Source organism: Drosophila yakuba, chromosome 3R (genome assembly GCF_016746365.2).
Source record: "Drosophila yakuba strain Tai18E2 chromosome 3R, Prin_Dyak_Tai18E2_2.1, whole genome shotgun sequence".
In the NCBI taxonomy this organism is placed as follows: domain Eukaryota; kingdom Metazoa; phylum Arthropoda; class Insecta; order Diptera; family Drosophilidae; genus Drosophila; species Drosophila yakuba.
The window spans coordinates 13,566,249-13,593,796 of NC_052530.2; the positions used below are offsets into that span (position 1 = coordinate 13,566,249).

The window sequence follows — 27,548 nt, forward strand, 5'->3', positions numbered from 1 at the left end:
CGCCGCTTGGCCATCACACGGAGAAAAAATGCGTAGTAAATTAAAATTCATTTTTGGCTACAAGCAAATGCACTCCCTAAACACGTAAAATATCGCAGTTTAAAGTAAGCTTCAAATAGTTTTGATATTTACATTTTTAAGGGAAAATATTACATACATACATGCTTCGCAAAAGATCGATGTGCGCTTCGTCACTACGCGAACTTCCGTCCACTGTGATTTTGAAATTAAAAGGAAGTTTGAAATAAAATCCACTTTGCTGTTCACTGAGGCTGCATTCGATTTAGAAGTCGTGGATTGGGTCTTCCGTTTTTCCCTGTGGATCTAAGGCCCGAGATTTTGGCGGGCCAAAACTGAAGCTGGCCAAACGGGGCTTCAAGGTGGGCGTTGTGGTGGTTGTGGTTGTTGGTGGTTGTTGGTGGTGCTCCGGGTGCTGTCTGTGGTGCGTCCGTCGGTGGGTGGGGCGCTGTCGTGGGCCAATGCGTGTTTATTGCCCTGCAGCCGGGGGCCAGAGATTTACAGGCCAGGCAGCCGGGCCGCATAAATCTGTCCACTCAGTTGTCCTGCTGCCGGCCAGAAGGGAATTGGAAAGGAGTGGAACTTGGAGCTGTGGAATTGTGGGCGGACTGCCGGAGATACGAGGCTGCCTAGGAGGATCAGGTTACCGGGGATGGATGGGGTGCAGGGTTCGGGATTCGGGATGCGGGATTTGAGGTAGGAGGTCACGCTGCAGAGGAGCCCAATGGATGCGGTCAGCTAATTGTTAATGCACTCGCCATTATGGCCGACCACTGGGCGAAAAGCAGCACGTGAATGTAAAATGCATTTTAATTACCCGCCATATATTTCACTTTGAGCATTTCAATGCAAATTGCCCGGCAATGCAGCGCAGACCGGGGAGGAGTCGTATTAAATGTAATTATTTGGCACAAATTGCGTGTTTAGGATTAATTATGATACGAATAGGCTAATAACGCGGCCCGAAGTGCAAAAAACACATTTTCAAATTATGCGCCGTCGCTTTAAATGAGCTTTGATTGGCGGCCATCGGATAGGATATCGCATTAAAGTTAATACCACGCACCTAAATAATGCAGTCAGCATATGTGAAAACGGGTGTGCGTGTTGGGAATTTAATGTAAGCCGCCTGGTTTTATTAGATTTAAAGTGGTGGCGACATGAAATGGTTTTTGGCGCATTTAAAGTCGCGTTTGCTAGCCAATTTGGGAAAAATGTATTTGATTTTCTCGCAGTCCTGTGTACAGTAGAAGCAACTATAAGTAAGCTCTATTAAGAAGTATTTAGATAGCACCAAAGACTTAATTAACTTCACTAAAGTTAGGGCTCAAATTCTTTTAGCCGCGTCTGCCAAATTTGTAGTCAATGAATTTACGCAAATATTTACTAGCTGTTCTCCTCTTTCCATTAAACATGACACTTCATAAAACAAATTTAATTACGCAAATGTTTTCATGTCCGTGTAAATATTCGTGTTCGTGCAACGCCTGTTCGGAATGGCAGACATCCCGATTTTCGCAGGACGACATAGGGGAGGTTGCTGAAATCTGTGGAGGGTCTAAATGCAGCTGGGTTTGAGCCAGGTTAAGGGGAGTCTAAACCAATTGTACAAAAAACCTTGGAGAATGCTCAAGGTGAGTTAGGATAATTCCCTTAAAAATAGTGCAGCAGGTTACGTCAGTTTACAGGGTCTAAGGAAATATGAAACAATCATAATTCCTTGACATGGCTAATAAAAAACTGCGACCAAGGTCAGGTCAGGTTCCTCATTGAAAACACACAAGTGCAGCTGCTAATGAGCGATGTTTTACCGCAGTTCTATTCCCGTCTCTTTTAGCCCTCATAAAGGTGAGCGAAGGCACCTTTTTTAATGGCCGACGGCCGTTTTGACCTTGGTGCGAATTTTTAAGCGGAAAAGGCAGCACACATTTTTTATGGCGCATTCCCGTTGCGTGGCGAACCGTTTCGGATTTGGTTTTTTACCAACAGCCTTTGGAAATTTATGATTTATGACGCTGGCCGTGTCCAAATCCGTCCAAATGCCCGCATCCGTGACCCTTTTGCATGCGGTCCAGGATCCGTGCATGTTTTAGGATCTTCAGGGATCGGCGACTGGTGTTTTGTAAACACTCAGTATGAGTTCCAGTTCCCGGGTGCTTGGACGTTGCGGATCGGCTTAAAAAACGCATCGGAAGCGAGCATACTCAGTTTGTCGGCAATTTGAAATGAGTTAAAATGTGTGCAAAATATGATAAAAATATATGCCATAAACGGCACATGGGCTGCTATCCATGAAAAAGTGTTAAGTGTGGTGTGTCATATGGATCGAAATGGATCCATGTGTTGAAGATGTGCTTGCCAAATATAAAAAACCGAAAAGTAGAGGGGTTAATGATAATCCTCTAGCTAAATGGAATAACAGATTCTACGGTAAGCTATCTACACATGTTTTTTATAAGATCTTGTTAGATCTATTCTATGTCAACATTGTTCATTAAATTATTAAGTGATTGGGTATATGGGTATATAAGCAAATATTTGACGATCTTTTAAGTTTACTTTTAACCTGTAAAAAAGTAACCAAATAACGCCATTTTACTATTTAGAAAAGAATTTAAGCTAAATTTCTTTGCCTCCATCTTCTAATAAATTGAATTCGAAGGAAGCTCACAAGCCTCCTTAAGACACAAAAAACAAAGGGGGAATTCAAGAAGGGACTAAGACGCGGCGGAGATAAATCACAGACAAAAACCGCAGACATGCCAGGGCATCTCATCAGGGTAACATTTCTCGCGTCCCTATCTTTACCCAGATTTTTCTCAGCGTTTTGAGTAATTCCGCGGAATAAGCGACGAAGCATCCGAACGGCCCCAACCCATGAAAAACAAAAATACTGAAAAATAAACCCGCTCCAGGTACAAAAACAACGAGATCGGGCTGCGACAAATCTTGAGAGAGCAATAAACAACATGGTTGACAATCTTAAATCTTGCGACTTGCAGGCCATCCCACACAGATACAGATACAGACAGATACAGATACGAATACAACCGCACAGATACGAATGCGAATGAATGTCGCAGCCATTATGAAACCTCTTGTTTTGTTGTTGCCTCCTTTGTGTTGTTATTCTTGGCTCGCTTCTTTTCCAAACGACCAACACCATCGCAATCCCAATGCCAGTTTCCAGATTCAGAGCCAGTAAATGCTGCGGTCATTGCTATGCCGGAATGCAGCAACAGCAGCACCGCCAACGGAGCAGGGTTCAGGCCGCTCTAAAGGCTTGGCCTGTTCTGGCCCGATACGGCCCATAGCTAGGTAGAAAACGCGGAGGCACCCCTGCTCCCAATTCAAAGTACTATGGGTGACATATGAAGCCTTGTGTCGATGTCCGATGTACGGAAAATTATAAATAAATATTGTTAAGTCTTTGAAAAATATTTTTAAGCTTTTGATTCATTCTTAACTACTACATGATGAGAATGTCACTTCCGAATTTCAAAATATCTCCCTTTCTTCCCCACTAACGTGAATCTGGTAGTCGAGAAGCTTAACAATATTTATAATTTTTAAATTCTCATATATTTTGGTTCAGGACCGTTTCTAACAACTTATTGCTCGTTACCTTCCACTGTAAAAGCGTTGACTTGGACCAAGTCAGCAGTTGGCCTTTTGGCTTGGCGTTGAGTCTTTTGGCCGCTTGGCCTGTTTGTTGTTTGTCTCCTTTATAGCTTCTTCTCGTACCTTTTATCGCTATCTCCGATTGCAGTCGGATTTTTCCATGCTTTTTTATATAATTTTTACATTGGGGTCACATTTTCATGCTTTGCAGGTAAGAGGAGCAAACGAAAAAGCCTTTTCTTTGGTGGTGGACGTTGTCGTTCGAGATTCCTTTTGCGGATATCAAGTGACTACCAAACATCCCACTTTAAGCTAAAGCTCTCAGCGAGACTTTGACTTGTAATATTTGAGCCCGTAAATCATTTGAGAACTGGTTAACGACATTTTAAACACCCGGAAAGTCAGGGTCCGACATAAAGATTCAATGAACAGCCAAGACATAAAAACCACAGACAACAAGCTCGAACAGAAGCGTTTGGCATTTGATGTTTATTTAATTTGCCGCAATTCATAACAATTTCGTTTACGACATTTTTACTACTCGACAAATGCCGTAAACAAAACAAAGCGTCGATTTGCTCGAAGCCCTCTCTCTCCCTTTGGCCCCTGGCAAACGCTCAGGTTTTATGGCTTGGTGTCCGTGGACTTCAGCTGGAATCAGCTCTTCGGCAATTAAACGCCATCATCATCGAGTTGATTCGAAGGCGAAAGTGCAGTCAGCACCCCAGCGATTTACGGTCGTTTTATAGATCGTAAAAGCCGCTCTAACAGCCGGCCAGATGATTTTACGACGTGTTGAAATGCCACCAGGACGAGATGTTCTACGACACCGCTTTTGGGCCGGACTGGATCGCATCGGATGTGGTTCAAGTGCAGCGTCGTAAAAACTTCCTCCGTACTCCCGTGACTACTTGAAAGAGCCGTAAAAGGGCTATAAACAAAAGTGGCGCCGCAGGAGACACCGCAGGTTGGCCAGACTTACGTGTCGTTATCCGGCGGATTGTGTGAGCGATTCGATTCTGATTTGATAAGGATAATTATGTCTGATGGCTATAAAAAGACAATCACGCCAAGAAGGCGGAAGGAGCATATGCCCAGTAATTGGTCTATTAAAGACACGAGGTCTATTGAAAATTAACGAAGAGTGATTTAAATTCATAGATTGGATTACTTTTATGTAAAGGCCAAACCAAACTCTTTTACATCATGTTTTATATCAAGTGGATCTAGCAACTCATTACATTTTATAGTTAATGAATAAATTATTTACTTATTTATTATATTTATTATAACGAAATCAGCACAGAAAAGATGCATTAAATAATGAATTAAAACTTTCCTGTTGCTGGTCTCTCAACAGAAGTACGAGCATTCATTTGGTCGCGGATCCTTATCAGAAAACCGAAAAAATAACGAGTGCACTTGCGGCTAATTGAAGTCTGCTAAAGACAACAAAGGGCCACATTGCCCGCGCTATATAGCTTATCCGTATCGTGCGTGGTGTCCATTATTAAGCCAGCCGAAGACGTGTTGATGCACTGGGCCAGCAACCAGACACTTCAGTCATTTCCGACGGTTCGGACAATGCAAAGCCAAAGACAGAGGCCCACGGACAATGAACAGCGAACAGCGAACAATTGAGCTAATGACGTGACTATGGACACTCGATGCTCTGGTCGGTCATTTGGCAACCGAAAAAAGCAGTCCCATTCCGATTTGGATGACCATTCCCAACCAGCTCGTCCCACAAAAGTCCCGTCTGGCCGTGGTTCATTGTTATCATTCGAATGGCAACGAATGGCAACGGCCAAACTTATGCATCGAAAGTGTTGTTAAATTACGCCAAATTGCTTAATTTCAATAATGAAACGAACCGATGGGTCGGTAACCACTCAATGAAATTATAAATTTTCGGCCCAAATGATATGCAAAGAGCACAGAAGGGCGGAATGATCCGTGATCGTGATGTCTCCTCCATGAGTTTCTTATTCCGAATACGATTTCAAGTGTGTTTCCCCGATTCAGCACACAGAACAAAATTTATTACTATTTCGAGACTTAACATGTGCTGTTTTATTTCTAAGAAGGAAGACATTTCTAAGCTATTTGATTTAACTTCTATACAACTCGTTTACCATAAGTTTTTGCACTTCTGTTAATAATTAAAATTTTTTTCTGTGCATATTTACTCGATCCCGTCCAGACGGCGGCTCGACTCTTCCAATTTAATGGGCCCATTGAATCGGTCGTTAATGTTGCTTTTTATTTGGCTTTTTATTCGGTCCACTGTGTTTGTGGCTTCATTCCCTCTGTTTTAGTCTCTTTTTGTTCGCTTATTGTTGCTGCAGACTTACTCAATTGTGTTATTGTTTATTTATGCAAGCTTAAGTAATGCGCTGCAATTCCAATTTCAAAAGATAATTTCAAATTTACTGTCAAATAATTTATTAGACGAATGCCTCTCCACTGGGGAGCTACTTTGACTGGAGCTTTATTGGCTTCTTTGTTTGTTTTCTCGGCTGTTTGTGTTCTTTGCCAACAAAAACACTTCCACATTTTTGTGTGTTTTGAAAAAGATAAAAGCAAAGCCGCAACGAAAACTTTTTATAAAGTTTTTCGTATTATTTATGGGTTGGCTGTCGTGGGCGTATACGTAATATTTTATAATTTCCGAGTTGGGGGCAGGAACTAGTTGAACCGAATGACTTGTGATTTGACACGACAGACAGCTTAGATGGCCCATTGATACCACTTTAATGCGTCGAGTGTCCACTTAATCAGTTGCAATCTATTAAAGCTGGTTTTGAATGGTAAATACAAGCTGAAGAATGGGCGGTGTTAGATTGGACTTACTGCAGATTGCTGAGATTTAAGAGTATAAAACAGATTAAGCTTTTTAAATAAGAATAGGTTATTAAAAAATACATTTTTAAGAATTTCAGTAAAATCAAATTGTTTCTAATATGTGTAGTTTCATAGAAAATTATTGGTTTTCTTAATCGCAAAAAAAGGTTTCGAAACGGAAGTAAAATATATTGCAGACTCTTGTTTTACCATTGCATAAATAAAGTAACCTTAGCTATTAGTAAGGCAATCATTTTCTAATTTTCTAAAGTAACTCACAGAGCTTTCATCACCATTCCAATACCTATAAATCGAATCAATCAACTTGCCGAGTTTTTCGATTTCCTACTTCTTTTCAGCCAATATAAGTCCCTAGTTTATCATTATAAATTATGGCCACTTTCGGCTGACGCCATCATAGTCGTTTTACTAAGTGCAGAATCGGTGGCTCACGTCCTCCCGTGGACTGGTGTCTGCTGTGCCCAGTAGAGATATAGTAGTTCCAGCCATATCGAGAGACATTGCCCCGACGGAGGCGTTCAACCCAGAGCGCTCCATGGCATGGAAATTGCGAGTGGACTGGTGACGTTTGTTGGCACTTTATCATGGCCGTGCATCATAATTTAGGCAGCCGTTCCACCCACACTGCCTCGGCCAACAAAGAGACAGAGGTTGCGAATAATAAAATTCGTTGACATTCGGTGCGCGCTGACTAAGCAACCGAAAGGCCGAGGACGTGTGCAAACCTGGCTAAGATGGGCAAGAGCGATAGCCACAAAACGCTGACCACGCCCACCCATTGGACCTGGCCCTCCAGCTCAGGGCCATTTCCTGCGACAACTTTTTGTGCTTAAACACTCATATTAAGTATTAAGTATGAGCATATAATGGTTCTGTTTTCATTTTGCGACCCAAAAAATGTGAGCACAGTGCTCTGGCCCCATTGATTAAGTGAATCGATTGGCCAGCCAACCTGGCTATCAGCTCTTGGCCCAAAACACTGAAATTAGTTGGCATTTTAACACGAACACCTGACACTCCAGTCCGGCCAAAAGCAGCAGCTTCCTTTCGTGATGTGGTGGGGCTCTAGTTTCTCTTTAGTCAAATGGATTATATTACAAGCGGAGGGGTGAGGCGGACGGGGCGGCAGTACGTGGTCCACCATTATCGATGGGGCCTGACGGAGCAGCAAAACAAAATCACACTTTTAAAAATAATTTGAGTGACTTGAAAAATGTAATAACTTTTATTTTAATTTATACTGTTAATGCATGTTAATGCATTGCCTCTAAAAATTAAAAAATCAGTTTCTTTCGTGTATTCGGTGTGTTTCAGTATTCGGGTTGTGCTTCAGTATCGTGCTTTGTACAAATACTTTTACAGCTTAGTTTTCCCAAGTGTACCAATGGGTTATTGATCGATAATTCCATTTAAGCAAATGTTCGCGCTGAGCACCAGAATCTGCCAAATTATATGTGTGTGGCCTCTGCACCGAGTATGAATTAAAAAAATGCCCAAGTTTCTTCAAAATCAACTCATTTTACCGAAACGCTGCTAATAACAGAGTCACCCGAGGGATCGGGATTGGAAGTACGGGCATCGGGGGGTTTTTCACTACCGAGTGCGTTTGTCGCTGGTGGATGTCGGTGCCGCCAACTCATCAGAACCCAGCCCATCTTCATCTACATCCCATCCGCTTCCCATGCGGATCCCCAGCATCATCCGCATGCACATGCACATCCAGAAGATGTATTTTCACTTAAACGTTTTACTCGACGAATAATGGCTTTAATGACTTTAATGGCGTTCGGATAATTTGGCCGTCGGGCAGCTGCCCGGACTTCATCTCCATCTCCATTTGGGTCCGAACTGCTCCTTCGTAATTGACGAAAGTAGATGGCCGCCGGTGAGATCCACATGCATCCACATGCACATCCTGGATGCCAATGCGAAATGTATATAATTTGTAATTGTTGTTCCTCTTTAAAATGCACTCGACTGCGGACCGAATAATTGCAATGAGCAGTTGTAAAGTGATTCAAAATGAAATGAATGCAATTAAATCGCGTTTTCTCCATGCGGTTATAAAAATTATAAGCAATGCTGTCTGGACTTTCTCATAAAATATAAAAAAAAGGTGTACGCTTGAGTCAAGAAATCGTTTCTTTTTTTGGGCAATATAAGTAATGTAAATAATAAAATTAACAAAATTGTTCTTGCCAAAATACACAAACTCTGGGAACCCATTACTCAGAATCATTGCTTACTTGTGACCAGATTCACAATTTGTGCATCCTAATACAACAAATTTGCTGGGTTCAATCTATATAATTGAATAAAAGTCTCTTTTTACAGCACATTGTAATTCTAATAAAATTAAAAAGGAATTGTGGAAACTTAAAGTTGTTGCGATATTATAAATATATAATAATGAATTACTTCTTTCATATTTTCTATTATACCAACGACATTCGATTTATCCATAAGATACCATAGGTACACGTCATTCACCCGCCGCGATTGACCTTGAGCCAACAAAAAAATCCATTGAAGCGGACATACGCTCTTCAGCGTAAATGGCAATTCGTAAAAAAGACATAAAGAACACAGGTATGGCCAAAAAAACAAGCAACGTCGTCACAAGGCTATACAAATCAAAAGGTGCAGCATAAAAAGTGGCATTGGGAAAACAGATAATTAAGGAAAGGAGAAAGAGGGGCAAGTGGAAAACGGGATGTCTGACCTGAGAAAAGGAGGGGGTGGAAATGCTGCTGCCGAATGACAAGTCGCACATTTTCAAAGAAATTACCAACGAAAAAATGGGAATAGACAAGAAAGAAAGCATTGGAAAAGTCACATAAATTTACCGGGACACATCCATAAGCGGACCAGAATGGAGGAGTATCTGGAGAACCGAACAGCTGCCGGGGAAAAATGGGATTGCGATTGGAGAAGCGTTGATGGAGGGCCGGGAAATGAAAGGAAAAATATACAAAATTAGTCAAACCGGGCGAGTCAATTAAATCGAATGGGATGCCAGGCAGACGGAATGTATTGGATCGCTTATGGCGAAGCTGCTACTTAAAAACGCATTTGCCCGAGGGAAAATATTTTCTTAATATTTGTTTACAAAAACATTCTGAAACGTCGCCAAGCTGAATTTACACGCGACGTTCACCATGCAACTTTTAAATTAAAATTCCGAATGCATCCAGCGTCAAAAAATGCTTTTATTATTTTAATTACCCATTTCGGACTTGGCTGGTCCCGCAGCACTCAATATTAATTTCATAAAAATAGCTTTGCCGCCATTACTTCTGCTGCTTCTGTTCATTATTGTCTCTCTTTCAGAACGTGTCTTTTGTTTGTTTTCCCGCCAGCTGCGACCCAACACCCATACCCCAAAAAACCCAAGTATTTTTTTCACAAAAAGAACACCAAAACAAAATAAAGCGCCAAACATTCAGAGGATAGATACGCATTTGTTCGACGTTCGATAAACATTTATTGGGCAATCCAATCACGGAACTCACGTCCCCAAACCGTGACAGTTTCGTTAAAATGCTTTTTCTTTATCTGACTTATTTCTCTCCTTTCGGTGTTATGCTGCCCGCTTGTCGAATTCAACAAGAATTATGTTTGCCTTATGAAAACGTAATAAATATACCATTTTTGTATGCAAAAGGTATAGCCATACCTTCGAAATGAAATCGAAACTGAATCGCATAATTTATGGAGTTTTACAATATGCCGATATGTTTTTATAAGCAATTTGTGGCAATTGTTTATATATATTTATTCTTATCAGTAATGTACACATTTTTAAATAATAATTTACATATAACCAAGGTAAAACTAAAACATATTCAAATAAAACGTGTGTCATAGGTACACTATATTTAAAATAAAGAAAATAAATTATACGGTTAACAGAACTGGATCTAAAAGCATATGCCACCTAAGATACAAAATAATTTTTATTTTTAACAAAAAATGTTACATTAAAAACAGGTCTTGATTTTAATTACGTCCCAAAATTAATATTTAAAACTAGATGTAAAGGCGACTTCATACATGACCACCTACTAATCAACATATTTCATGAGTGGCTTGTGGGTCCAAAGTTAGCTCAACAGAATACAGCAATATACAGTCGGTGATAAGGGCCATAATCTGCTGTTCCCGGAGCAATTTGTCACCGCAAGGCACTGGGCTACTAAAAATCACTTAAGGCGGAATAAAAATATTTTTTACGGCCCTTTTATAGTTGTTGCAACAATCTAATAACAATCCAAATAATTATCCAAACAAGCGACGGCAAATGTCAAAGCAGGAACCCTAGAAAATACAAAACACGAATACGAGCCCGAAGAAGAAGAAGATGCGGCGGAAGAACGCACTCAAAATCCGAAAATGAGCCATAAAACCCCAGTGCGAAATGCTACTGCTCTCTAGGCCACGCCCCCTTCACACGGAAGCCATAACAGCAGAACCAAAGTGCCGATAACTCAAAAAGAGAGAGGGCTATGCGAAGTCTTAAGCGCGTAAGAGCGAGATACAGATAGGACTGCGCGCACCATAATGGCTGCGCCGTAAAGCGAGAGCGGTCAGAAAGAGATGGCTGACCGTTTCTCTCCCTCTCTCCGCGGTCGCGGCGCAGTCGCTGCCTCTGCTTCTTCGTCGCCATAACTGTCGTTCGTAATGGCCGTTTTAAGTGCGACTGAGATGGCCTCATAATCGGCTCAATTGTTTGACGCTCTCGTCTCTCTCACTGTTTGTGTTTGCCCGTGTTTGCTTATTAATTAGTATTGATTTAATTGCCCAGTGAACATTTGGCAGCCTGCAAATGCCGCTAGGAAAACTAGAAGCTCTCACTTGGGACTCTCTCTAACTCGATTTTTTTCGCAAGAGCGGGAGAGCAGCGAAAAAAGAACGCGCGCATCTTTCCATACCGCACTGCTGTTAGAAGGGGACATAAAATGTGCCAGGCAGTTAAAATGTAGATTTAAGTAAGTGGAAACGAGATCGTTACGTTGGCGCATAAAAATAAAAATCATTGTGCTCGGGCACTGATTGAAAAAAAAACACGAGAGAAGAAGCGGATAACGAAAGAGAGCGCCAAGGCAAAGGCAACAGGCGAACTTCCACTCAAAGGGAAAGCCAACGGAAAAGCGAGTGGGAAAGCGAGAGCAGCAAACATGTTGCGAGTGCTTTTCCGTATCAATCAGGAATCACCTTAAACTTGTTTTCTTCAGCTCCTCTCCCTCATTCCCTCTCTCAAAATTCATCGCTTCTTGTTGCTCGCTGCTTTTTAAGATTCTTTTCATTTTCGTTTTATGGTTTTTATGGTTTTTATGCGGGTCTTTATGACTTTTATGGGGTTTAGTGCGTGCCAAAAACAAGAAAAAAATACCAAGCCCCCACAACAGCAACAACTTTTAATTGAATAATGCCGGCGTCGGTCGTTTGTTGTTTCTGCGGCTTAAAGGCGTCGGTAATTAGCCAGAGATAAACATTTAATTGGCAAATTCAAAATTGAAATTGCCGTCTTGCCCATTTTTAAATTTCCACCGGCCATATGCATTCTAATTGGGTCAAAGAACTCAAAAAATATGTTTGGATTCTTTCTCTGCGCTTTGATACTTGTCTGCCGCTGTATAGGGTTTACTATTCCATGCTGTTTAAAATATATAATTTAAAATAATTGTTCTTTTTTAATTATGTTTAATTTTTCAATAAAAAAAACTTCACGAGTGATAAGTAAGTAGTGTTGGCAAGCAATGGATATTTTAAGCTCGTTTCTACGTTACTTGAACGTCTCACTACGTTTGTTTTTAACTTAATAATATTACTAAACTAAACTAAAGTAATTAAACAAATACATCAACTTTTAATGAACCAAGGGAACCTCGATGAAAAAGCCGCTTACATATTACGCCAATTATTGCTTTCAAGAGCCCGATTCAAATTATGCACTTGCCAGTTTTGCGGTCGCGGAAAAGGAAAAATTATGAATTATAAAAAAGAAACTTAATAATATAAATAAGAGGGCCCGCAACCTGTCGCATCGACTCACAACTCTGGCGGTAATTGGCAAACTGGAGGCACTGGCCGTACTTAATTGCAGTTTTTAATATCCTGACCCTCTTTGCTGGATTTTTCAAGGGGCTTGGGAGGGAGCGATTGGGAAGTGAGTGTAAACACGACATGAAATGTTGCACGGCCACTTGGCCACCTCGGAGTGGCTGGAATGGAGGCACAGACCCCCCGTTGCATGCTACTCCTTTTGCTTTGCCCTGCAAAGGACTGAATTTATGACTCTGGGAGAGGGCTTGTGTAATTGCCACGCAATGCTGCATCCGCATCCGCACACAATTTTCAATTTACAAAAATTAAAAATAAAAAGAAAATATGAGGCGTACGGCGGAGGAAAAACAAACAAGGTGCCGAGGTGTCCCTTTGGCACGACACGTCCTTTTGACCGGACACATGTGGATCGCCGGCGTGGAATGTCCTTTTAATGGACTCTGCACTCTCACACTGCCTTGCATCCTTTCGCCGCGTGTGCCGCGCTGTTTGATTGCCGTGAATAGCTGGCTGCAGGACTCCGATCCTTTCCTTTCTCTTGCTCACCGTCCTTTGTTCCATCAACGCAGATGCCATATATTTCGCGTAGTCCTGCCGGGCAATTATGGCATGGTAAAAGCACTCGCACAACAGTTGACCAGCTGGCGGACTTCTTACGGTGGAACTGAAAGAAATTTGAGCGGAGTTTTGTTCTCACAATCGATTCCTATGATCAAACATGTTTCCATTTAATTTGGATTTTTAATTTTCTGTAATGGGCATACTACATTTACGGTGCATTTAAATATTTTAATAATATTTATTTACTTATTTGTTGTTTAAAAAATTACAAGAGAATTCATTTAATAACGTAATATATTACCACATAAACTATGTAACTGCTGGATCTATGTTATTGCCTTAGCTTTTCCCTATAAGTGCTTACAAAGCATCCTAAAACGTCACATAAAAGTCGCCAGAAGTTGTCTTGAAAAAGAGTAGAAGAACTTAATGCTGCCTTCAAAGTGCCACGGATGATGCATGGTACAGTTAGGCCAAGAGGTCGAGAGTGGCTCTGGAGGACTCACTGGAGTGTCACTGGTGGCCCCCAAAACCCCTAAGTGGAGCCCATTGGTCCACAGATGCGATGGCGCGGCGTCAAATGTGACGCTGAATTTATTACGGGGAGCTATATTTATGCGCTTATCGTGTTGCCAGTGCCGGCCTTAGCACGTTGTCAAGTGTTTATCTTGGCCTCGGACCCGAGACCCGGCCCCAGTCCCCAGTGCCGACCCGTATCCCCAAAGTCGGAGCACCAAACCAGATTCCCGAGCAGACCGAAATGAAATACCAAAAAGCTTAAAATTGAATTTATGACTGCACCTAAATCATGCGTCGAAAAAACAACACAAGTTACGAATATATGCGAGTGTTTTGGGTGCGAGAGTTGGTTGTTTTTGAATGAGCCTGTCGCATGATTTAGGGCCACCGACTCGCTGTCGAAAAATTTAAATAATAAATATTCCATAGTTACACAAGCGCACAAAACCAGCAAATGGTGGCTCAAACCCAATTTCGATTCAGATTCAGATTCAGAAGATGCGACCAATTCGTAAAATATTCAAAGCGGGCGCGACTAAATCAAAACGTTGTCGAAATAAAACGTTTGAAAATTGAATTTGGTTCGGGCGAAATTGAAAAGCATTTGTAACGGAAATGAAAACCGTTTGAGGGTGGAAACGAACAAAACTCAATTCACTCTGACTCTGAATTTAAATTAAGAAATTTATCTTTTCAATGGCCTTTGTGTGTGTGTGCGCCTTTGTTGTTGGCCCAAAGTAATTTTTTCCAGCATCTCCCACCTTTTTGTGATCATAAAATTAAATGAATTCCATTTCTTTGTTTTGGCAAGCGTTTTCGCTTCGACTTCTAAGATTGCTGAAACTTGATATTCCATACGCTGTTGGTTTTTTATTAAATTTTAAATTTATTTGCGCTGAAAACGAGTCTCATGAAGTTATTAAAATTAGTCTGTGAGATATATTAAATCGCGCCGTTTTGCACCTCTTCTAACAATTTGTACCCAAGTGGAGGGCAAGAATTTCGAGCGGTTCGAAATGGCTTTTATGGCCGACTTCATGGCTAATAAAAATTTGCATTGTTCGGTCGGGGAGTATTTTTTCGATTCTGTTGCTCGAAACCAGATCGGTTGTGGCCACGTCTCCGCTTTCATAAATTAGCAAGCCAACTGCCACGGGAATTAGCATACGAAATTACGCTTCTTAAAGATAAATACCTTAAATTGGTTGTTATTTAGAAGTCCATAACATAAATTCGAAAAGCAAATAATGCCATTTATCAATGGGATTACGAATTTGGGGCTGCAATAAGTTCACAGTTTTATTGTTTTCTGCGCATCTCAAATGAATCGATTCGACAATTTGTCGTTAAACATTTCGCAATCATGTGTTAATGAGTAATCCCTTATTTAATAAGAAATTTTTGAAATTAGGGTCTTTTCCGCCTTTAATTTCTCGAAGGAATGTTTTCTAATCTATTTTGAACCACACATAAATATACTTATGTAATGTGATTTTAGTTCACTTAGATTAAGTTCATTAAACTATTCCCGAGCCCATTTAACACTTTCCATTTAATTTTCAATTACAGGGCACTCACACAGCAAATAAATTGTCCTACTGCCTGATTAGCATTCCAGGATACCAAGTAATACACAACTCCAGAGGACAGTTCTCCATTTTGGGCACATTTAAAATTCAGAACGCGTTGAGGTGAGTCCACATGTACCATGTATTATATGTGTGTTGTACATTATTTATGGGAGCTTCGGAGTCCGTAATCAAAACTGGGTTTCAGATGCTGGTGATATGCGAGCCGAGGAATTGTGTCAGTGGGCCTGTGAAGAAAAGGGTGGCTGAAGGATACATTTGGGCCAGTTGGACACAAGGCACAGCCCTCGGCCAATTTGTGCCATGTGTGTGCGACGTGTCCCTTTCGCCGCTCGAGTGGCCAAAGCCTTTCAAATGAAAGGGGCCAAAGCAGAGGGCAAAAAACCAGATACCCAGATACACCGTTCCAGAACTGACCGACCGAAATGACCGAACTGACCGCCGGCCAATGACCGGACTCAAAAAGGGCCTGGGTTCCAGCTCGAGCAGCTCATTTGCATTTTCGGGAGCGAAGGCAGAGAAAGTGTTTTCAAATTGTCCCCGTATGTCCTGTATTTTGGTCATTGTGAATTTTTTTGTTAATTTCAGCTTGCCAGTTGGTTTGCTGGTTTTTCTAATTAACGAAGGAATTTTCCGTTTCGTAAGTTTCATTCTCTTTGGGTGTTATTTATCGTTTGTCGTTTTTGGTACCGCCCGACCTTTTGACCTCATCGCGATTCGCGGGGGTTGGGAGAGTATCGTCCATTGGTGGATGAATTATGCCCAAACAGCGATAGTCATCTAATTAAATGAGTTATGGCGGCGGCATTGCGCCGAGTATCTCGCTTTCGGATAAGCGTTTGCCGCCTAATCCCGCCCCGGGGCCAAAACCCAAACCCAAAGCCCAAATCGGCCCCACAGATAGTGAAATAGTCCGACTTGGGCTCAGGGGATTTATGAGCATGCATTTTGCATAGTTTGAAATGGCACCAGGCCCAACTTGGACACAATTCATTTTCCGGGCCACAAATCTCTCGTTTTGCATTTGGCGGCCATTAATCATGACTAAAGGGGAGCAGATTTGGGGAAAAGCTGTTTAAAAAGTTGAATTCTTTGCATTGGGAAAAAGCTCCTAGCTTAATACAATTTTAATCAATTTATTAACTAAATGTTTGCTAGGTTCTATATCATATATAATATCAAAGCATATATTGTTAGTACTTGTGATGCTAAAACCATACTATATGTACTGTTACTTAAATATATTTTTTTAAGGATCATATGCGTTTTATTACAACTTTATACTGTTATACTATTATACTGAAATAATTTAGATACACATCTAATAATCGCCAGTTTAAAGACTAACAAATAAATAAAACAGCCCACTGTACTTTGAGGTTGACCCGTTAAATGTAAAGGCTTCTCCTGGACGGCGAGAAATGGCCAGATTCGGGTTGCCGTTGAACGGCATCCGGATTTATGCACATTTTATTGACCAGCTCAGAGGGAAAAGAGCGGACCAGAGTTGAGAGTTGTTTGCTGGGCCAACAACATGTCCAAAAGTGTTTTATGGCCGTTGTGGGCGCTCGAGTGGCCATTTTGAGTCGATCCGGGGATATGGGGATATACCCGGCCACCCACATGCACTCTCTGGACTTGTCCGACAAGCACTTCTTCCCGAGGAGATGGGCAGCTGAGGAGTCGAGCAGACAGTGGCCCTGAATGCAGATGAGCGTGGCTCTGATGAGTGTTGTACTAAATACTAAACACCCGCCAGAATTCAGTGTTGCAACACTGTTGGCTCTGATTTATGGCAGTCGAATAGGGCTTTAAGTGGGCTTTAAGCTAAGCCAGCAGTTGGAATTAGTTTAAGTAGTCGGCGGCGAGTCAACGACCTGCGACAGAGCGGTTCAAAGTCAAAAAGTCAATTATACGGATACCTAAAAATACGACAGCGAGTGGAGTGGAAATCTCGTTAAAAGCCAATAACAGACGCCATTAAATGTGCATGAAAATTAAATGAAAACGGCTTGATGATGAGGTTGCCTGCGAGAGGAGGAACTCGGAGCAGCCACGCGACCACTTGAACTTGGGCGGGAATATCAGTATTTGTGTGCAGTAATTCGAACTGACCTCGTCGCGCGTTCAGTTCCAATTGGAGGGCAAGTTCAATGGCATTGGGGATTCCAGGGGGAGTGGGGATCGAGGGCCGCAGCGAGATAAGAGAACTCCGATAAGTTTAATTTATTCGACCCCACTGCCATCTGTTGCGATACAACCAACACTTATTTAATCAACGCGATAGGAATAGGCCCGTGCTGCAATTATAAATCCGATTTTGAATCATCGAACATGGAGGCTTAATTCAAAAGGAGGTAAATGAAAAACGAGAAATAAACTCGCTCTCCTTTTATACGGGACCTAATTGATGTACTCAAAAACTGTAATAGAAAATTAAGCCAGCATGAATTTCGTTTATGCAAGTATACGTATCCAAAACTCATTGAGTGCGGGGAAGTCAGGAACCCATTTGTTACAAAAACTATGACTTGACGACCTACACTTAGTTTCTAAAGATGGCTGAGCTTTACAATTCAAGCCTAAAGTCTGAATTTGAATCTAACGTCTCAAAAACATTTATTACTGTATTAAAAATTCTACAGAGAAGTCAGCCCACTCGTTCGCAAACCCAAGAAAAGTCATTATATACACTTGAAATAATGAATCGTATTCTGGAGAAGGTAATTCACCAGAATGGAACAATCGTGGATCGCATTCTATCGGAACATACCATAGGGTATGTGGTGTCCGATAACATGGCCAATGCGGTGGCCGAAACGTCCTTCGATAACACAAGTGCCCAGGCGATCCTGAAGCACTTAAATGGACTCCTGGTGAGCACCTGCCAAAGTGTCGTCCGGGACATTGACCCGACCAACAAACTCTGCTTCATGCGCCTGGCCACTCGCAAGTACGAGTATCTGGTGGCCCCCGAGGAGTACTTTACCATTACGGTGGTACAATGAAGTGGCCATACTCTTAATTCTACAGAAGATTCATTCGAGTTTAACGATTCCGGAGGAAATACAATTGGAAATTAAACTACACCTTTTAGAAACAATTTCCTAGAAGTGGGTCAAGTTTTAGGAAATTGTTTCCTAAAATCTGAAGGCATTTCAAAACAAACTCGATTCTACCAGTAAAATAAAGTTATAAAGACAGTATAAGAATATCCGCCAACAAATATATAAAAATATCTTAGCAAATGAACATTTAGTTTCATTTAATAGAAATAAATTTCCCTTGAAATTAATATTAGTATATGGAAAATTGTAAAATGTCGATCAAGACTAGAACATTGAAAATGGGGTGGCCAAGATCTTGAACCCTTTCAAATGCAAAGCAAACACAGGAAAAATGCTTAAATCAACAGGGCTGCCCGAAAATCCTTTATAATGCCCGGCGACGTTCCGATCCCGATTATTTATGATATGGCTTCATCGGGCCGGGAATCTATCTGTGAGAATGCGGCATCTAATGCGATAATTCAAGAGATTTACTTCTGTCAACATGACCATTTTGTCCGCTGGATTGCGTTTGCAGGGTGGAATTCTATGGCCTTTGACCTTTTTCCTTTCGCCTCGACCATCTTGCTGGCACAATGGAGGCTGCCTGCTATTTTAATTTAAAATGGCAGGACTCGTAACTCATTTTTACGACGCACCCTCCGGGCAGATGAATGTGTGTGCGAGTGTATCTATATCTTGTCCTATTTTTACGGATCCCTTGCAGGGGTTGCAACAATAACTTATCTGCCCTTTTTTACCCGGCTTTCAACCCGAGTCCATAATCACCACGAGACGCTCCTGGGGTGCTTTGTGCCTCGGCAGCTATCTTTAAGCAGTTTCCATTGTCTGGCGTCGTTTTGTGGTGCTGGGTAAATATGAAATGGTACAAATACAAATTTGTACTGAAACTTGATTCAACTATGTCTCGGGGCACAATGGACCAACTTCGATGGTGGCAAGGTTGAGCGATGCTTTCCCCCCCGAATTGCTCACTTCATTTGAGGCAGCGTGAAATGAAATTACTCCACGGTCCATTCCCGGTGACGACTTTATTCGTGCGAAATTATCAATGCCCCGGCCAATTTGAAACACTTTGAATTAAATTCGAATAAAACGTTTTCCTAGCGAACGTGAAGAGGATGTCCACGGCCAACTCCTCATACATCACATTTTATGAACTCGTCAAGCGGCTACCGTTCCCATATCCCGGTGTTCACCGTACGGGTGTGCCAACACGCTCTATGAATTCAATTAAGTTGTGCCGCAAACCTGAAAGTGAACTTGCAACACGACGAAGGCAACGAGTGTGATGAATACTGAAGCGCAACATCTGCCAATTACTATTGAATCATTTTAATACGCGTCATTTATTAATTTTGTTATGTTGTTATCAACTTTAGGTCATGAGTTGATGGACTCTATATTTTAATATAAAATAAAAAACTACAAAAAATCAAAATCATCTTTTTTTATTAGTACCTTACATTTCGAATCGTAAAGTACAGGTAGGAATCAGCCGTATGTAGTAACTGAGATTTTCGGTATAATTACAGACTTACTTAAGTGATTGCAAATTTACTTTAATAAACTAGTTATATGAATAATATGTACATATTTATATTACATATAAATATACCATATTTACAGACTAGAGAAGAAAATCATATTATTTTGTTTGCAATTTTAAAACATGCCACTTTGTACTACTTTATTAAATATAATCTAATCATATAAATCATATCAGCTTTTTTGTTGTTCATTTAATACTGTATTTGCAATTACCATTTTCAAAAAATACACTATAAAATAAGTTATCAACAGCAGACAAAAAAGCTTTTATTAACGTCGAAATTTGAAAAAGATCTTATTGTGCATTAGTAAATATGAACATTTTTAGGCAAAAACCTTTTAATATTAAACAAAAGTATTTTGAGCCGACGGGCTATCAAAAGAAAGAGTGAGAGAAACCTGAAGCATCGAGGAGAATGAGTGCCTCAAAATACTCACTCAAACGATGAGGCCAAGCCCATTTTCTTGCTGGTGGTGGTGATGAAATGCTGAATTTTTTCTGGCTCGTTCAACCACCGCGCCACATTTCCAGTTTTGACTTGCTCCGGCGCAGACGTCGCTTGAGGACGGATAAGCGATTTCTGACAAAAAGACCAAAAACCAAACACAAGCAAAGGCTAGCAAACAAGAAAAATATATGAAAATTATTTAAAAATTAGATCAGTGAAAGGTTTTAAATGAGAAAGAATCGGAAGAAGATTAAGCTACATAGCTGCAAGAAATAACTTCGTTTAAATGTCAACGGAAAATAGGTCGAAGCTACAGATTTCTTACGTCAGATGGCGGCACTGAGTCGCATGCGCCATCTATGAATTCGGTTTCCATAGTTTGAGAGTCAGTTGCCCGTCCAGTTTTAGAGCCACTGTTACTCCTTTGAAGTTGTTCTATGTTACGTAACATAAATATGTTATATGAAATGTTAATATCTAAAAATCAGTATCAAAAAATTGCATTTTTAGATTGTGTTCGTCCTTTTTTGAACACTAAAACGTCAGCATGGTAGTAACTAAGAAATTGCCACAACATTAATAAGGTGATAGAAAACGAGTTCCATGATACAGAACGGGTTTTATAAATTGGCCTTTTCTTTTCTTATTAAACTAATTTAAAATTGATTTCAGCTGGTATGAAATTAACTCTTAAGCCACTTTTAGCCAAGATATACTAATTTTACTTACGCAAGAAAACTTCACCTTTTAAACAAAACCATATAATATTATTTCCAAACAAAATGATTAACGAATATATTTTGCGGCCAATTTACCTTAAATTTCCTAAAGAATGCAAGCCCCAACCACTTTCTTACCAACAATCAATATTTAATTTTCAAATTAAATTGCTCACTTTTAAATTAGACATTCCAGGGTTTTCCTGATAATGCCTCGTTGCCCATTTTGCGCTCCGGTTTACGATCGACTTGCAACTTGTTTAGGGGTCAACGGAGCATATTGCCAATCAAAGACTTCAATTCAATTTCCCCGACTTGCTAGAGACGATAATGGCAATGGGGCATAAAGCCAAGTGCGGGTGTTGCAGTGCAAACGATTCCATTCAAAATCGGGGCAATCAAAGCATCAAGATGTCAGTAAATGCGGTTAAGACAACAAAATCACTTTGAGCATCGTTAGGGCCACGATTCCAGCTCAAAACTGGTGGAGCACTGGACACGCTGAGGGGGGAAAACATGAAAATCATCTTTCAACGCGATGCGCTTTCGACATTCGCAGCATCCAGCCATCGCCATCCGCTAAAACGGCTAAAACAGAACACCAATCGCAATCAGGGGAAGTGGGCGGTGGGGCTGCAAACTGGAGTTGTTGGCTTCGAGTTGCACATGTGATGGCCAGAAAAATAAGGAAAAATAAAGAAAGATCCAAGCCATAACAGAGACAGCCAGCAAGTGCAGAGAAAGGCGTCGAAGGAGGCAGCGACTGCTTTTCATTTGGCTGCCGGCAATGTCCATCCAGTCGGGCACCAACTGGTTTCTCTGGAGCGTATCTTCCCATCTCGAGCACCCATTATTTGAAACTCGACCCATCTTCAGGGCTCCAAGACTGGGCATAGTGGAGTAAATAACCAATAAAGGCTGATGTTTTTAATATAACTTGAACCTAATGCAGAATAAACTAATGACCTATTTAATCTTTGGTTAGGAATATGGCTTAAGTTCTATGTGGAAGGTATAATTAAACATTTCCAAAGCTTCACGCATTTCGTTTTCTAATAACTATTAAATTCTTTATAAAACGCAAAAGCAGAGGGCCACCGTATACGATTTATTCGTTTTTATTTTAAAAGTTAACTATATAGTCTTTAAACTATACAAAAATATATCTTTCAGAAATTATGTAACTGTCATATATATGAAACCAACTTAAACAATTCGCAATTACCGAATATTATATTATACCTACTAGTTGAACAAAAAAAAGTATAAGTAAATGTTTAAAATTTGTCTGGCACATTTAGTATTCAGGAAGAATTTGTGAATTGTCTTTGTTTTGCGGCTCTCACTCGCCATCATGCAATTGTGCACCACCCACTCCACACTGACCCCTTCGCCACCGCCCCGAAATCCTGGTTCCCATATCCGTGGACTCAACTTCATCTAAGCTGATGCAACACCGATACAGAGACGGTTCCATCGCTCCTCGGTCGACACTTGCCGTCTCTTTCCCTGCTCGTGTTGCTGTCCCTGTCTCCGTCTCATTGTTCGTCCCGGTTCAGTTTGGTTTGGTTCCGTAAATTACACTTTTGATTTTTAGTGGCCGTAAAATAATCGTAAATGTCGTGGTTATTGCGACCGAAAGTGCCCATTTTGAGTGCTCCCCTTCCAGCGCTGCCCCTCTTACTGATATTTTCGCTCAGTGCAGCTTGTCGATGTCGGTTGGGACGTGCTGCCACTGCACAAACAGCACGAATGCCCCTCAGTGCAGCCAAGTCTTTACAGCCGACTGAAGCCAGCTCGGAATTATTTCTAAAAACCCGAAACTCATTTAAATTCTTTTTTAGAATTGTGAATGTTTTTATTAAAGTTATTAAAGTTCCAATTAAGAAAAAAAGACAGGTATTAAACTGGACTACTTCTGAAGTCCTAAAATCCTTAAAAGGTTAAATAAAAAAAAAAACTAAAAAACAATACATAGATTATGAAAATACATCTTAAAAATTGCATTTACATTTTCACATGCTTTCATTTATTTTGTATGTAAGCCCTAATAAAATGTTAAACTGAGAGAAGTTGGAATAAACGTCTTAATTTGTAGAAGCCGATATACTTTAAATATAAATTATGACTATTCAATGAAACACCTCTTAGTTCTTTAAAAAATCCAGATCTGGATAGGTAGCTAACTTGGCAGCACCGACACCCTCCGTGTCTTTCTTTTCCTCCCCTCGTCGACCGTTTTGACCAACTCGCTAAGCAAGCTGCACTTGTTGTTTTTAATAAGTTTCTGGTTGTTGGCTAGTTGTTGTTGTGGCTCTGGCTGGCTTTCTTCCTTTGATGTTTCGATTAAGTTCGGAGTTCGCGTTGCCGAACTGGTTGGTTAGGTCCCCGTCCTGTCCTCTCACCCCCCTCTGGGAACCCTCCCCCTCGGAAGGAGCATTTTGGCTTAAGTTTATGGCCATTTCGTTCGTTTCACTGTCTCTGCTTTTGGCGCTGCTGCTCGTTGGCTTCATTTTCTTGAGCATTTCACCCATTTGCCGTTTACCTTTGCTTATTTGGGCTTGTGCTGGAAATTTTCTCACATCGCCGCTCTGACGCAACTGGTTGCCGATTGGCCCGCTCCACTTCACTCCGCTGCCCTCGCTTCCGACCAACTCCCTATCAACCTATCCACCCACCGCTCGCAAATTTCGAATTTGATTTTATTGTTATGATTTCAATTGTTTTCGCAACGTAAACACTAGAGATTTCCAAAGCAGACCATGTCGAGTTGTCGGTTAAATAATTTTCAGTTTTTATTGCCCTCCAACAGAGAGGTTTTGCATTTAGCGCGAATTGTTTGTGTGACTCAGAGGCTCTAAAAATAAGAAACCGCAGTTGGGATACCAAACTCTCAAAGGAAGAATCTAAAGCAGTCTAACATGCCAAGTATGATAAATTTCCCTTATCGAACTATTTTAGTATCTGAAGTGCGATTTAGTAGTAGAAACACATAATCTCCAATCTAAGATACCATTTCCTTTACATAAATATTAAATGTATTGATTGATATGTGTTTATAGAATCAATTGTACATTTTCTTCACAAAATGTATTGAATTCAATTATTTGCTCTCATAATCATCAGCCATCTTATTAGCATTCACAGACAGTTTGCCGCAAACAAGTCACATTAGAACGCCCAATTTCGCGAGAACAATTATGTCCAGGCACCGCCGAAGGTGATCCTAATAATGGTTCCAATGTGCTTCGGTAATCGTTTTGAGGCCAGACTCTCCCAGGACTCGAAGGCCGCCTTCCCGAAACTACAAAAAAGGCATAGAATGAGGAAGAAACCCAAAGTCGAAACCAAATCAATTCATAAATCATAAAAATGTGTCATAAAAAATATTGCTGCCATAAATGGGAATGGAAATGGTAATGCTGCCTTTCAACATGTCCTCGACAGCGTAAAAAATGCCAGGAGAACGATACTTTTTGGCTGACCTTAGGAGATTTGTTTTGACTCGTTGTTATCGCATCTCCGCCGAGCCTAAAAAGGACACCCAGGCATTGTCTATTCGATTATTGCCGGCTAGTAATAAATCATAAAAATATGCCTCAGTCGCCCAGATCGGGAATGAGGCAAGGGCCTCGTTACACGGTGGATTCGTAAATCCCCTGTAAAATTGGTGGTGCCCTCGGTAGGTTCTACGTGTACATGTTCCGTGTTCGGCCGATCGCGCCTTCGAGCATCTGATAACAAAACCACCGGCATGGCCAAATGCCCAGGCAAACAAAAGGGCCAAGAACTTTCTCTTTTGCGCCAGCCGATTCGGGCCGCATTCATCTTGCCAAATATGAGAATTTGATTTATTTCCCAAAAACATATTCCGGCAGAGGCTGTGTTTGTTCGGCTGTCAGTAAGAGGCGCCTGGAACTATTTTCCTGTCCCTATATTCTCCGTATCTGCATTGCCCTTCTTGAGTGTCTTATTGTGATTTGATTTTGCAATTCTTTGCATTTAAATGTATGAAACTAACTCCGTTTCTTAATCCATTTTCTTTTACATTGAAGCACATTATCACTTCCCATTGGACCGAGATGACTTCATTTTCGTGCCATATGCCACATGCCTATGCCGGTGCTGTACTTGTGGTTCCAGCCGCTCCTCTTAAGTTGCTGCCATGATTTACTACAAGCAGATGATTTAATATAACCGCATATCTGGATATAGAACCACGCACACACCCGGCCAGAGTGCACTTCAGATGCATTCGACTGTGTTCGACTGCATTCGACTGCATTGGACTGCACTGGAAACAAGAACCCGTTGAACTGGCCCACAAACAGAGGCAGGCACCCCACACATGTTGCCAGTGAAGCGTCCGTTTTGGAAGTAAAACGGGACGACTGCTAAAGGTCCTCCATCTTGAAAACCGACGCCTCTAAGAAGCAGCTCAGCAAGACGACAACTCAATTGAATATTTAAACAAAAAATATATTGTAAATAACTTAATAATTTAAAATTTCTGCAATGGAAATGGGAATTTTCATAATTTTATAGTTTTAAATGTGCTAGAATTTTTAATATTTATGTACATTACTTCTTATAATTTAATTGTTTTTAATTAAAATGGTTTCAATTGGATTAGGCCACAAGGAAAACAGAACTTACCCCTGTCAAGTTAGCAAAAAAAATCATTTAAAATGGGTATTATTAATATTCGCAAGACTTTCTAGCTTTAACCACAAATTGATCAAAATATGTCTACATTTATGGTCCATCGGAATGAACTTCTGGCAGTGCGTAAATCAAGGCCGAAGGGCTCGTCAAGATGCTAGCCAAATCCGACGTCAAAACAAATCGTTAAAAGGCCATAAAAGCCGTAGCCATATGCAATCACTGAGCCCCGGCGAAGGCAAATGCATTCGAATAAAATTTTAGCGCCATTTCCTCTGGCATCATCAGCGTCATGAGGAGCATCTCATCTCATCACATCACATCAAACTAACGGCGGCAGCTTCCGAGGCACCTCGTAAAAGTAATGATGTCTATGGGCCATCAGCATTTGTATCTACACGAAGGGGATATCACAATAATTATGGCATACGTCACGGAACTTGGGTTTTATGTCTTTTATATTGATTGTCATCGTGTCACACTAACAGATCGTAAAAAGGTCGTAAAGTCCGCAGACTCAAACTCCAAACTCGAAACTCACTCACGCCGAAAATGAACGCAAACGCACATCCCCGAGGCACTCAGGATCACAAAGGACAATCGAACCAACTGGGATGCTGAGGATGTTCGGATCGCTTTGAGTGAGTTTCAGGAGACTATTTTTACCAACGGATTTCAGCCACTCAAGTGCCGGTGGCGTCAAGTCGTAAAAAGAACATAAAACTTCGGCCTGTGTTTTGGTATTAACCGCAATTTGTTTATATAGTTGTTAAAATGCCATTCTATCTTGTTCCGCTCTGTTCTGCTTAGCATTTAATTGCCGACTGCCGGTTTTTCTTTTTACGAGCCAATAAAATTTTACGACAATTTAAATGGTTTCATTCTCTATTTGGTGGTACGACACAGGTACGAGGGCCAAAAGCAGCAACAGGTTCCATCGCATCTTGTCACACTTCCTCACTGCTTGCTTTTTTATTAGCCATTCCTAAGAGTCACTAATCCCAGACATACTTATGTCAGTCACAAGCGATTGGTTGTGGGTGGTTCTAAATAGTTCAAATAGTCTAATCTACTCAAAGAATCTACCGAGCAAAGATTTATTCGTAAGCTAATCAGATTAATATCTGCCTTTATTATTATTAAAATGGTAATGGTTTTTAAATGGTAAATATTATATAAAAGAAATGCATGCTATCCCAATACATATAGGGATAATTATAGATGACAATCGTATACGCAATTCACCAATATCTAAGATACAAATACCAAATTTATTCCGTTCATATTTTCCATTTAAATGTATTTCAAGCAAGATGTCCGAGCCATCCCCAGCACGATTCCGGTCATAATTCTTCCGGGTTGATGACCGTATTCCCACCTCCAAAACAAGCGGCTCAGGCGCCGCGGGAAAAATTTGTTTGCGACTTGATGACTTAATCCACCGCAAAGTGGCTCAGTGGTGCCGTGGTGCCTGGTATGGGCTCATTACGGGTCAGAAATCAATTGTGGTCCGAAATCGCTGTGAACCAACTGCTTATGCAAAGCATGCCATCCAAACAGAGCAAAACAATGGAGAGCGAAAGAGACCAGGCCAAAGAAACTCCTCGGACACAATGAAGACATTCGGTGCGGCGCAATACTACCTACTAATCCTGGCAATGAACCCTTGACTTCTGGCCGCAATTCATCAACAATTGGCCGAGCATTTCCATTTGCATGCGGCTGTTGGCAGCTCTTCATTTTGAAACTCCCTTCCCGTATCTGCATCCTAATCCGGAGGACTGAGGCCTGCGGATTGAGGGCGACTAATTGAGCACTTTTGTTTGAGTGCGGTGCCTCGCGGTTTTCGCCTACTTGTTA

The 27,548-nt window shown here is 41.0% G+C and overlaps 1 protein-coding gene and 1 long non-coding RNA gene across 4 annotated transcripts; both read left to right on the top strand.

The window, feature by feature from the left end:
• The first annotated feature begins 2,145 nt into the window (after nt 1–2,145).
• On the top strand, nt 2,146–27,354 carry LOC120321829. 3 transcript variants are annotated; one of them, XR_005561555.2, is made up of 3 exons: nt 2,146–2,448; nt 15,220–15,341; nt 27,002–27,354. It is a non-coding gene; the product is annotated as an uncharacterized LOC120321829 (long non-coding RNA). The 3 variants fall into 3 exon arrangements; XR_005561554.2 differs by having other exon boundaries at nt 2,147–2,448; nt 26,998–27,354; XR_005561553.1 differs by lacking the exon at nt 27,002–27,354 and adding an exon at nt 25,082–25,554 and having other exon boundaries at nt 2,153–2,448.
• Nucleotides 17,819–18,487, top strand: LOC6536695 (dynein light chain roadblock-type 2). The gene has a single exon (XM_002097231.3). The coding sequence runs from the start codon at nt 17,942–17,944 to the stop codon at nt 18,245–18,247; it is 306 nt and encodes a 101-aa protein (XP_002097267.3). The 5' UTR covers nt 17,819–17,941; the 3' UTR covers nt 18,248–18,487.
• Nucleotides 27,355–27,548: the final 194 nt, after the last annotated feature.

Excerpts from the sequence above, each read along its gene's own strand:
- LOC6536695 (XM_002097231.3), top strand. The coding sequence starts at position 17,942 with ATGAATCGTATTCTGGAGAAGGTAATTCACCAGAATGGAACAATCGTG.